This window comes from Struthio camelus, chromosome 2, assembly GCF_040807025.1.
Source record: "Struthio camelus isolate bStrCam1 chromosome 2, bStrCam1.hap1, whole genome shotgun sequence".
NCBI lineage: Eukaryota > Metazoa > Chordata > Aves > Struthioniformes > Struthionidae > Struthio > Struthio camelus.
In genome coordinates this window covers 142,962,071-142,975,913 of record NC_090943.1, presented here as the reverse complement: position 1 = coordinate 142,975,913, position 13,843 = coordinate 142,962,071, and the positions used below count along the sequence as shown (strand labels likewise).

The window sequence follows — 13,843 nt, the reverse complement described above, 5'->3', positions numbered from 1 at the left end:
AGCCATGAAGCAGAGCAGCACTTTAACCAACTCCTCCTGAATCAGGAGAAGCAACCATTTCAAAAACCCTTCCTCCAATGCTCCTTCCTTTTTCTTTTCTTTTTTCTCTCTAGAAGTGGAAGGAAGCCCGAAAACACAGGAAAGAAAGGATGTATGTAATCTTACTCAGCAAGATTATTCTCATAAGCCAAATGGAAAAATTTCTGAAGGACTGGGAACTTTATATGGGGTGCTTTTCGCTGGTTTCAGTGGCTTACACTAGCAGAGATTTTTGCCCGTTATGGTATTTCTGGGCTATGTCTTCACCTTCATAATTCCAAGGTCTTATAGAGGGAAGTGAGAATAATAAATAACATTCTAGGATAAGTTCTTCTCAAATTACACCAAAAAAGTAAACAGAATTTACACACACTCTTCAAATTACCAGAAATACTTTGATTTCATTCTTGTGGAATTAGGTCAGAACCTGTCTCTTCATGGCAAAGCAAGGAACAAGTGACCCGTGCCTCCCAGAAATACAACACATGCCGTCATTCTCTCTCTCTCTCTCTCTCTCTCTCTCTCTCTCTCTCTCTCTCATTTTCTCTCTCATTTTTGCTTCCTGGAAAACAGGCATTTCAGTTAGTATTTACTTTTCAGATGTTATAACCATTAAAACAGCATGAGATTGTCCTTTTAAAATTCTACGTTGACTTTTGTGTTTTGAACATACAGAATATAAGACATAACAGAGTCCAGAAAGGGTTATAACACTTTACAGAAAACCTCTCAGTAGGTAACATATTCTCTTGAAAACAATGCTACAAAATGCAGAGAAGATTTATCTGACATAGTTTATGATGGGAATACAGTTCACACAAAATATACTTAAGTCAGCATGGTGAGAGTCATACAGCATTTATAACATGTCCATGCTGTAGCATGTGTCCAGTCAAGGAATACATGAGAAAATCAAGAAAACAGTATAGCAAATGGGGTAGCAGAAGAGCTCTTTCGAAAGGGTTACATTCATAAATGCAGTATAATGGTGCTACTGTCAAAGGAATTTGGATAAGCAGCCCTAGAGGTCTGTAAATGCACAATGCACGGGTATGGTCTCTAAGGTGATTTCCAAGTTATCAGTTTCAGTGCTTTTTTCTCCCCGCACAACCACCTTTACAGACTTCCTACTGCCCTGTCTCACTTCTACTTGCAGACTGTTGTGCAAGGACACGCTGTCTTGAGCAGTGCATTCCACTGTGCTTAGCCTCTCCTGGCAGCATTTTGGATAGTTTCTAAAGCATTCAAAAGTATCGTTGCACTTTTCACAGGGGAAATAAGAACACCCTTCCACGGTTTGCAAAGAGTTACAGCTGGATTCTTTTTTGCCATTAAATGTTCTCAGGCTGATCTCCAAAGTTGATCTATAGTTCTGCAGGGCTTTGACACAAAAACAAGTCCTGATGCACAGCTGCTGAAAAATTGTGAAATCTTTGACAACGGTATTTCGGAAACTAGGCCTCAGAAGAAGACAGACAACTGGATTGTACAGTGTGGAGGACTTTGCAAAGACAGCTGGCACAGCAAAGGCTAATGGAGGAATCTTATCTATTGATCCAAAAGCTGCCCACATGGCAATGATGGCGTAAGGGCTCCATGCGGCAAAAAATCCAATGCACACAGCAACACTCAGCTTGCAGTGATGAAAGGGAGAGAGAGAGAGAAAGAGAGAGAAAAAATTAGTCAGAGAAAAATAACTTCCAAATAGTATAGGTATAAAAATATCATCTGATTGATTCCCCGCGTTAAAATATCTCTCCAAGCCTTCCATTATATCTCAGCTGCTACGGGCATATTTGTTTAAACAAACTTTGTTCTGTTTGAAGCTTTTAGAGCTCGAATATATCAGCTCTTACAATTCTCCTCCTATTCACTAAAATGCCATGAAAACTCTCTTTAGATTAAAAAGGAAGTCAACCTAAGGAAACAGGTACTATTCTGGGGAAATTCTTGTCTCAATTGCAAAGCCATCCCTACCTGCTGTCTAATCTGTGGGCAATGTAGGTTCCACTGGCTACAGAATGTCTTTTGTCATTTTGTTGGTGGTGTTCAATTTGAGACACACACAGGCACCTGACAGCTTAATTCACCCATTGATTTTAAAAGCAAGTTAAAAAACATAAGTATACCCTAAGCAGATAAAAAAAATTAATCCTGAAGGTGAATCAAATTCACGAATTTAGATGAAGTCCTGCTCTACAATTGGTTGCCCAAATAAACTCTATCAAGAAAGTTTTAATAAGTCTTTTTTTAATTAGGGGGTTTTCAGTATTTTTTAAAATAAATTATCATAGAGATATGCAAAATGAGAGAAGAAGTATTGGAAATATAATAAACATAAACCTCAAGATATCTGAAGTAAACTGTACTGGAAGACTAATCTGGTGGGGATCATTCTAAGCACTGTTTATAACTCAAGTGCACACATATTTTAAAGACAGAAGTAAAAATATTCGTGCTTTTGAAGAAGCTTCACAGGTCCATGTTTGCCACAAGTATGTTTATCCAGATGAGGAAGACAGTAGAAAATTCATTCAATTTAGAATAGTGCTGGATGCATGTGAACAAAAGACGGATACATAGGAAAGTACTTCTGTATTGAATTGCTGATTGTGCCATTTGCCTGAGCTGCCCTCTAAAAGTGGGAGTACAAAGAGTTGCTAACCAGCTTAGTTAACCATAAATTCAGTTTTACTCAGTCAGTATCCGGCTATAGAGTCAGGGTTGTAGAAAACAGGGGGTTTTTTTGATAACAAGAGATTATATTGGTTTTTTTCAGAACGAGAATGAAAGAGGCTCTGAGTACCTAACAGCAGAGGAACAGACATTAGACTTCTTTAAGACACAGAGCTCTTCAAAATTTTATTATTTTCTCCCTAAGTTTAATAGCTTCACAAACTTTTATCTTGCAAAAGGTGCATTGTGATTACAAGAAGCATATACCAAGTGTTTTATGAGGAATTTCTGCAGAGTTTAACTGATATGCTAAACTCTGTTTATGAGTTTGTATATGTCTCTAGAATGGAAAGACATCTGTAAAAATAGTAGTGACACAGAGACATTTCCCATCCAGGCATGGTAACCATTTGCTGCTATTAGAGGTCTCCTGAAGTCTAAAGTTGAAGCAATTTGGCAGAACTGAGAAATAAGGTATTTTGACAGAATGAGAGACCAGCTAAGAAGAGATGAAGAACCAAATCTGCAAGATGGGATGAACTTAATTTTTCTCTTTCTTTCCACAGAGTTCTGTTTCTTTACACCAGCTGAAGATCTGGCTCTACCAAAGAAAAAGCTGGTGTTACATGCATGGTTTTTGGAAACCTAAATTGTTTGTGCCTAATGTTTAAGATTTGCCTTGGCCTTTTAGAATCACATTAAGAAGAAAGAAACAGCCGAATTGATTGGTGCATTTCCAAGCTGGCCTACTTATGATAGCAATTAGTTTTTGGGATTTCAGCAAGCTTTACATTGTTTCTGTGCCAGAAGACATTTGGCACATATTCTCAAGGAGCTCTAAGCCAAGTTCCAGAACTGCATCAGTATAGTCTCCACAGCACAGGGGGGTTCATCTTCCGTAGCTTCAGGTATCCAAAAGTCCATATTCTAAGTCTACACAAGCCTAGGTTCTTTAAAATGTCAAAGGAAAGAGATACACACCTCCAGAGAGTAATTGATCTCATCCAAAGATAGGTGTCTAAAATAGGTGAAAATCATTGTCACTGACAACTAAGAGCCTCAGCTTAAGATAACTAGCTTTTAGTGGAGTACTACTAGGCAAAAATAACCCCCATGAGATATTCGAGTATATCAACTATACATATATGCACGTAGAAAGAGACTTTATTATTATTTGTCTTGTCACGTCACATGTTCAGAAGGCAAGGGTTTAATAACAACAGGGCTTAGACAGCACTTAACACTCTCTGCCAGTCTTCAGAGGTTATAGGCCAGGTGCCATGTGAAAATATCACAAGGTCAACAAAATACTCACATGGTTCCAAGACAACAGGCATGAGGAGTGGCCTAACCAGCAGTGCCAACATGAGATGTCAAAGAATATCAAGATTTTCATAAGCACAACAAAAGAAGGCTGATGATGATGATGCAGATATGGTGCAACTTTGTGAACATGAACAAGAAATTAACTGAACTGTAAAACTAATAATAGGACACCTTTGATTTTCATGGGCAAACAAGACAACCACCATCATTGCATAGGGGCAACAAACGGGGAACACTGCATAGGCACACTACGCCCCTGAAGATATGTCCTTTACCACATACTTAGAGATATGGTCCATGTGTTATACTCTGGCTTAGCTATATCTGAAATACCGTGCATGCAATTTGCAGTGTTCAGTTTTCCTAAAACGATCAGGAAAAAATCAGTAAATGTACATTGTTCCAGTGAAACTACAGAGGCAACAAAGCATAATGAGACAGTCATAATGACGGATTTTAATTACCTATATATAAACTGGTCAGATAACAACAGAAAAACTTTTGAAAAGCCAATCTTTTGCACAAGCTCTTTCCCTGCAAGAGACAGAATACTAGTAAGTCAACGTTCCTGTTTTCCTACTGGTTCATATACCAGCTTTTCCAATGACTTCTGCAAAGTTTTTTTACTCTTCGGCCACTGTATTGTGTACTGTTACCTAAAAATTATAAGTAGCAGACCAGTAACAAAGCAACATTGATTTTGTAATTCAGGTCTCGCTAATCAACTAGAATTCTGTAAATATCTCCAAAAAAAAACTTTATTACTACATCAGGTAGGTTATTTCCAGTGGTGAGTTCATTTTACCCCAGAAATGGTTCTTCAGTACAAGCGATCTGTATATTCTTCTTTTTATTTCATTAACTCACAAACGTCATACAGTAGCTCCATGATCCAAGGAGAACTGTTCATAAGCAAATATGACTTTCGCACTAAGACAGAACAACTATCCTGTTACAATCACACTGTGATGTAATGAAAGTTGATCATATTTAAGCTATATTTGATGGACAAATGTCAATTCTGCCCTTGGATTTCCTCCTGTGAAGGTGATACCACCCAACTCAGCAGTCACATGTGCACCACTGCACAATGAGACATAGGGAGGACAACAAGCATGCTGGACTGTAGGTGAGCTTCTCCATAATTTCACTGTAGGCTTGAGGCCAACTTCTCATGCTAAAAGGAAGGAGAGACAGCATTGCCTAATTTTAGCCTAAGCCTGTAATACATAGCTGCTAAAATTGCAGTAGCAGCAAACTAAGCCTGTGTAGACCACAAGGAAATCCAGCTGTAAGACGTGTGGCCGGTTAATTAACAATGTCAAGATGCAACTTAGCTATAGCCAGGCCCCATATAAAGGGGCAAATAATTTTAATTGTTAAAATGTCCTTTCTAACAAATGAAACTATTCCAAAGGCACCAAGAAATTCATTGAAGTTTGTAGAAAGTTCCAGCACGGGTTTGCAATCCAAAATCCTTTAATGTTAATGGGAAGATGATTTTCAATAACTATAATGGACTTTATCATATCTTTATTTTTCCATGGAAACAACAGAGGGAAAACAACTTCAGCTGTGAACGTTATCTTCTCATAAGTGTATGTATCTGTGGAAATTACTAACATTTTTCTTATCAGCATGACCACCTATACAACCAGTGTCCCACTGTTGCCCTGCACAAGTACTGAACAAAAGTGGTCTTCCCACATCTTGCAAGCCAGACTCTTTTTGTTGTTGTTATTGGTATTTCAACACAACGTTCTCACTGACCAGAAGAATCCCTTCTGTCTTGTCCATTATGCTAGGAGGCAAGAAAAACACCACCACAAGAAGACTGCACCTATTTACCAAGTACCCATTCCAACTGAGATATTTGATTCACAGCTAGTAAATTCCTGGTGAATGGTACAGTTTGCCAGATGTAAATCACTTCATATAATGTACAAATTCATAAAAATTCAAATATAATAATTTCCCAGGTAAGGCAAGAGGTGATTCACCTTTCCCCTGCTTCTTAGCTTAGACAGGACTCTATCATAGCTTGTTAGCAATAGGATTTGGCATGGAGGAATTTTCTAAAAATCTTTTTAAATTTGCCCCTGTACATAGGCAAATCCCATACGCAAAAACCTTCCGAAAAAGCATCTCCCGGAAAAGCAAATAAACACAATTACAAATGAAAAAACGTGTGTCTGTAAATCAAGCACAAGGGTATTTTTCACATAGCCAAAGTAACGATAGCTGACACTGCTCTGAAATATACAGGCATAAATCTCTCTTGGGGAATTACGTTTGAACTGGAACTTGGGGAAAACATTATGCTTTCTAAGAACAACTTCACAACAAGGAATACAAGGTACAGAGCATACTCTTATATTATAGGTAGATATAAAAAGAAAATTGATGTTTACAGCTGCAGCATTAAGTCAACTTTATAATTAGATCCTCTCAGCTGGTATAAGTCAGTCCACTCATTCAAACTGGAACAAGCCCTGGCTCTTGGTACAAGCTAAGGATCTGATACAACTATTTCAAACTACATGGTTATTGGAATATACTGAATAAGATTATGTGAATTCAGCTTACTGACACTTTAAGTAAATGATACTTCAGGACATCTTTGGAAGCCAAAGCACTGTCAACATTTTCCCATCACAAATTTTCCTCATGTACATTTATGACAGATAAAAGGAAAAAGCACAGCCAACCTAGCCATCCTAGTGGTCAGGATAGGACTGAATCAGCTGGTGAGAATGGAGGCTTTTGTAATTAATAACTGTTGCTATGTGCTCCATTCATCTTTCAAAAAATATTCTGGGTTGATGAGGCTTACAAATAAGAAAGCCTTAAGGTTTGACCATGTTGGTTGTTTCTGTGGTTTTGGGGGTTTTTTGTTTAGTTAGTTAGTTAGTTTGTTTGTTTGTTTTACAAGCACTGAAAATGATTCAGTAAGCTTTTAATTTGTAGAGCTGGACTTCCCTTTTTAGCCTGGTGGTTGGAATTCCAAGGCTATTTACACCCACTAAAATAAAGGTGATCTAATCTTATTCTTCGCCCTGTCCAAAAGACAAAAAGCACTGCCTAAGCTCTGAAACTGAAAGCAGTTTCTTAAGAGATCATACTGAAATGCATGTCATACTATTAAACCCAAGAAAAAAACAAAGAACAGGAGTGAAACATTGGTGAGAACATCCCTGATGACGCAGTGCAGTCCGCGATTACAAAGATGCCGAACTACCTTGGTGTCAGCCCTACTGGATACAAAGTTATTACTTGTTCCCCTACGCAATAAATGGAAACTATGCAAATATACAAATATTTCACAGCTTTCCTCTTAGGATTACTGCAAATTTCTTTAATAAGAGTAAACAATGTTTGGAAAGCATATTAGTTTAACATAAGTGAAAAACAGATATTTCTAGATCACGTGTTTTAAAAACTAACTGAAAAATACAAACACGTATCAGTGCTTGATCACTACGGTTTTTAGTCAATGCAACATAAATATCTTATTTCAATCTCTGTCGTCTAATTTCTGCGGAGCTATTTTGTCCCACATTTTCAACAGGAAATGAGTCACTTCCTCATGCAAAAGCACATAGGAATTTGTATATATGCATACTAAAATTATGTATACACATCCTGTAATTGTATATGCAAGATCCTTAGGAGTATCTAAACTTGTAAAACAAACAAACAAACAGCAGCAGCAAGGTCCCTTTTTCTCATACATCTTTAATCCTGCTCGCAAAAGAGTGTATTTCTGTGTGCATTCCAGATTTTTAAACCTGCCCATCAAGTCTGCAAAAAATAGAATTAGAAGCACAACACACAAACTATATTTGAAATATTTTGCAAATCAAATTCTGAAACTAGACATGTTTTCCTTCACATTTTAGGAACAGTATTTGTCACTTCTAATCTCCCTTCTCATGTCCTATAGAGAGCTACCAAGATCTACAAACAAACTTCCGAAGTGGCAGTTGTACCTCTACAAGCCCCACACACAATGCACCAGTTATTCTCCTCATTTTTCTTTCTCTTAAAGATGACAAACCCACCAAGGTAACTTGCATTAAACTACACAATTTTTAAATCATTACTCACTATAATTGAAAAGAAAAACATGGAAAAAAAAATGAAGAACAAAAGCACGTGCATTACAAAAAGTCTACCTGTATTTACATTACTGGTGTGAAACAACATTTCAGAGTTATGTTCCAAGCAGACTTGTGGGTAGCCCTAGCGTGAATCGGTCAGGCACATTCAGAAAAGCTAGACACATTATATGTCCTAATAGCACTTTGCAAAAGGGAACCAACAAGTAAGCATGGAGTCCTCAGCGATGCAAGTCCAAATCATTGCTCATCTTTCTCCGATAGGTCCCCAGAGGTTTACTCCAGTATCTGTCCAGTATAAGCAGATGCAAAGCATGGTTTTTTTTGCAAAAGTGGCATCAGCATATGTTACCCTGAGGCTTATACATTTTTGCATACCAAAAAAGAATCTTGGCAGGCTGAACCGCTTGTATTATATAACTTGAAATCTGGAAATGTAGCAAATCACAGGAGTTTTCAAAATAATCCAGAGCAAACTGCAGTACACTAGTCCAGATTTAATCAGAGCCCAGAAGTCTCATTGGGCAAATTTAAGAAATGCATGTCCTTAATGAGGCAAGCAGATTTGATATCACAGGCACTGACAGCAAATAAATTAAGATCTACAGACACTAAAACATGCTTAGCATGTTAGCATGCTTAAGCATGTTATTAAAGTGTCAGCAAGAAAAAGTCAATCTAGTCATTCACAGTCATTCATTTAGTATTAGTTGAAGCAAAAGCAGCATTGCAGGCTCTTGGGGAAAAGAAGGAACAGTCTCATGATATAGGTGGCAACAGATCAATACCTTCCTGACACTGGCAATTTTCTTGCTGGAAAAATTAAGGTGACTTCACTCATTTTCCTACTTAAAATGTGCAGACAGGGATAGCACAGTGCTATTTAACCAAGAGCAGCTGGCAAAGAAAATGAACTCTCCAAACCTCTTTCCTGCACTTCAGCCATGTCAGAAAATGAGCTTCATCTAGCACATAATTCACAATTCCAAGTGCAAGGAAACAGAAACCTTGCAGCTATGATACCTGGCTGCCCTAAGCAGGCAGAAGTGGTTTACATCACCCGTATTTTAAATAGCAAAAGGAGACTTAAATATAGCTACAAAACTATGAAAGTTAAGATAACGGGAGTCACTGCTGATCATTTCCTGCCTTATCTTAACCCGAGACATAGATACAACTGCAAAACTCTAACAGATGTCATGTTTAGCTAACAGCATCATAATTGCATAGTGGACTTGCTTTTTAATTAAATGTATAAATATAGCTACCTATCTGTCATATGCCATATAATTTCAGCAAGCTTTAATGGAAACTATATGGATGCTTAAGATCTTTCAGTTCTGAGCATCTAGAGCTCAGCACATATGTCACTATCTTAGCACCTGCCTATAATTTCAGATTTAACAGTTGCATGTGTGTCAATTATCTGCAAATCCCACTAAATCAGTAGGAGCTTCAGATCTTCAGACAGCCTGAAAATTTTCTGTTTAGGTCTCTAGGTATAACGCAGCAGCTTCAATGTAGTAATTAACCACTACGTTTTAAAAAATTCATCTACAGAAAAATAATATTGCTCAGAAACATATCCAGATTTTGAGGATATATGATGGAAGTTGTGTAATACTTCTTTCACTACACTTCACTCTCACTGCAGTGAACTCTCTTGGGCCCTGGACAAGAGTTTACTACACCAACTTGTTTGCTATAACAAGGAAGATTTGGAAAATTCTTCCATCTAAATAATAAACTGACTTAAAAAAAAATCCAATTTCTCCATACCTGTATGGAGACTACAACATTATTGCTCAAGATTATCAAGATTATTAAGAAGGAGCAACGTACAGAAGGCATGGAAAGGAGAGTCTTTGATCAAGTTCAGCAAGGATACTTCTGAGTTAGGCCACAGACTTGTAAAACCCTGTCCCCCTACAGAGCTCATATGAACAAAAGAATGGTTGTAGCCTGTAGGCACAGACGAGGTAAACTCACATGTTGTCAGGACCAGCCCGTTCAACACACCTGAACTCTGTGCTAGAACGGGCAGGGAACCAGAGTTTCACTGTATGCAGCATCTTTCATGTCTGGGCTTGATGTGTCTCTGCCTACAACAAAAAACTTTGCCAGCATGCAGATGTTTCCGGGGAGAAATTAATAATGCAGGATAGTGCATTGAAAGAGAGTTTAGAATAGGAAAATTAAAAGCACATTTTCTAATTCTTAAGAAATACATTGCAAAAAGGTTTTGAATAAGAAAACTTGAACACTAACAAAATGGAAGAAACAAACCTTTTTAAGATCTAGTTTATATAAATATGATGTCATCCCTCCATATGGCAAAATTATAAGCCAGTGAGCCAATGCATTTCTAAAATAGAAAAGTAGCAAAAAATAATTAGAAATTCATAGGCTAAACTTTGAAAATTCAGGTCATGAATTTTACTCCTCCCTTCACTCAACAAAACACAAAATAGATCCAGTAAAATCCCATTACAGTAACATGTTTCATAAAAAGCCTTAATTCACATTGAAGTCTGCTCCAACCTTTTTCCAGCGGGGCTCTTTCCAGTGATCACTTTCCTCTCAAGACCTTGGAACATACCTTAGGAGCATTTTTTTTTTTAATTTTAAGCAATTTGGCATTACTTTGTTCATGTTCCACATAGAGACAGCATCTCACAGCATCTGCTCAGCTTGTAGGTGCTAGGTTGTGCAAGATAAAGGTAAATTCTTCATTAGCTGTCATGCTAAAAATGTGGATTTCTTTTTAAAGTGAGTCCTGTAACATAGTGAACACCTTACAGAAAGTACACATAAATAGGTATATTCCATCATATCTTCTCTTGTACTCATGCACTTACACATATTGCCTGTAGCTCCAATGAAAAATGATGCTCCAGTGTAGCATGAACATTTTATTTAACATGTGTACATCAGTTATAAATCTTTGATGCTTTCCCTTCTTCTTGCACCATAGACTAATTCAGAGGTTAGTCATGTGGACAGGATTATTATATGTATGCATCCTTATAGATGAAATATTCATGAAAATTAACACAGTCTCCACTGATCCTGCCCTAGAGCCGTGTGACGCACAAGAATGAGGAAGACCTAGAATTTCTAGGAGGAAAAACTCTAACGCTAGATTTAGGGCCAGATCTCCTTTTAGGGGGCACACAATACGTTTACAGTACCTACCCATCAAACCTACTTTCCACTTACTAGCAGCCACAAATGCTGCTCTACAAGACAGCTATATAAGACACAAGGGAGTTCCTGCTCCTTTGCATACAAACACCCATCAGGAGTTGAGCATGAACTGTTTTTGGAGCTTAGACTGGAAGAGAGGATTATTTTCACTCTACTTGCTTTGAAGAATAAACAATATGTGCAACAGCAATCTCTTGTCATTTTATCTCTGGTTAACCTGAACTCCTTCGAGTAGGGGGTCAAGTTTTGAAAACATGAAAGAATTAATGAGCTTGCAGATCCTCCAGAGCAGCAGAACAACCAGCTTCATAAACTCACACCAGCAGGGGAAAGAAACCTGTCTTATGATGACTTATACATAGATAGCAGCCTCCTGCCCAGCAGAATTCCCAGCCTCCCACACGCAGTCTCATGGACCAGCCACACACAGCTCTTTTTCAGAAAAAAAAGCCTAAAACAGCAGACGCTTACTTTAGAAAACTGCATGCTGTCTCTCATTTGTGCAAACTTTGCTGGGCATTCAGGAGATCATAAACAGCATAAACAAAAGACTAGAGAAAGAACATGCAAGAGACTGAGGCTAATTGGCTAAGTATCAGACAAAGCAAGAATGGTTCCTGAATCTGAGTTTTGTAGTTGATTACTACCCTAATCGCCTTTGGTTCGGTAGTTTAACCTTGCTATAATTCTTATCACTAAGGCAAATATCGGCCATAATTTCCCATCATGTACATAGAGGTCATGAAACTAACCATCATAATACTAAACACTCTGCATATTGGCAAAGTGTTTGACCTGTAAAGTGAAAACATATTTCAATAGTATCTTGCAAAATATTGCTAAGTAATGATGACTAAGTCTGAAAAGCAACTGATAAACTAATTCTGTTCTTCCTGGTGCAGAAATAATAAAAACATATTCAGAAGGCTGTAAAAGAAAAGTGACATGGGATGACAAGGGGCTATCTCACACTCTGGATCTGTGCTCTTTATCTCCTGGTAAATCTTTTCTAGATTAAAAAATAAAAAGATTTTTGTTCTTTTGCCCAAGATGCTCGGCAACTTTGTAGGACCTGCACATCTGGAAAGGCTAGGATTTTTAGACGTGCAGCAATAAAATGAATCAGTCAACTGAGAGCACATATAAATGAAGCCAAACATTCTGAGAAATCTGAAGCATTAAGGAAGAGGTTTTTTGATCTGAGACATGCTTACATAGGACTCTTAAAGTGCTTCTTTTTTCATTCTTCATTTTTATAAGTATTTATGCTATACAAAAGTAAAAGCAAATCATATATGTTATCATATATTTCAAAGGGACAGAATCTCAATTCTACCTTTTCTCCAAATAAAATGTCTATATTCTGCCATAAAAAGTTTTAAGTTTACACTTACCAAAGAGCTGTTTACCTACACCTCAAGCCAATAGATGGTGTAAGTAACACAACTATATGTTTGGCGCTAAGACTGTTTCTCTCTTCATCCAGATTCTCTCATTTCACCCCAGTAAGACTGACACTTAGAAACAGCACACTGATCACTAATCCCCAAATAGCTTTGAAATGCCTGCAGCAAATCACAGTGTTGCTATGCCTTACAACTAAAGTATTTAAGTGGACAAAATCAAGAGAAGCAATGAATAGCTGCAATTCTTCTTTAACTTCCGTAGATTTACCCATCGCAACAAAGTGTTTGTGTTTGGGATCTTCTGGTCTCTACTGTAGGTCTCCTTTGAAGAGTAACTTCTATTCACTTAGATGTCCATTATTTTTCCCATTATGTTCATAGTTCTCACTCCTACCTGTAATTAGCCACAGCTTTCAATATTGCTTGTACCACTGCATATATAATACTTCCAGTTTCAGAAAGTAGAACTGACAAGTCCCATCAATGTTGATGGTAAAATTTCCATCGAATTTAATATGAGATAATTTAGTAAGGATTAAAAATCTAATCACTACGTCCATGTGTCATATAAGCACAGTTTAACCCCCAATTAACCTCTGGTGTGTAGATTTGTGCTTTTTAACTGCAAATGATTCTATTTCCTCAGTAAACAAAATTAGAAGTGAGAAATGAGTTATTCAACCTTCTCTTATTGAGCCAAACAATATTTCAGTGTTTTAAATCACATACTGCAAATCTACCACAAATTACAGCCCCAGCAAAATACAAATTAGGTACCATGAGATTTGTCTACGGTTATACACAAAGTGTGCTGTAGCTTAAAAAAAAAAAAAAAAAGCAACATTGAACACAACCTCCCAAGTCAAAGACTCACTCTCTCATGACTCTAAATGTAGAGTGTTGTGGAGCATTCAGAGATGGTATTTGAACAGATGTGAATGATAAGTCAAGTTACATATATACGGTATGGTGGATTTGCTCTTCCACCATCTAGGCAGAATTAGGATGTGTTTCTGAACTTGCTTAATCCCAAGGAACTCCTGGAGAGAAGGTGATTTTCTATGTTTTGGC

The 13,843-nt window shown here is 37.4% G+C and overlaps 1 protein-coding gene across 4 annotated transcripts in view; it reads right to left on the bottom strand.

Annotated features, from left to right (window-relative positions):
- Positions 1–855: 855 nt before the first annotated feature.
- Positions 856–13,843, bottom strand: part of LOC104149444 (opsin-5-like) — a 52,888-nt gene continuing 39,900 nt past the window's right edge. For all 4 annotated transcript variants that reach the window (XM_009683049.2, XM_009683051.2, XM_068932811.1 and 1 more), the window contains one exon: positions 856–1,672. In XM_009683049.2, the coding sequence (XP_009681344.1) occupies positions 1,061–1,672 (612 nt within the window). In that variant the 3' untranslated portion in view covers positions 856–1,060. The remainder of the gene's footprint in view (positions 1,673–13,843) is intronic.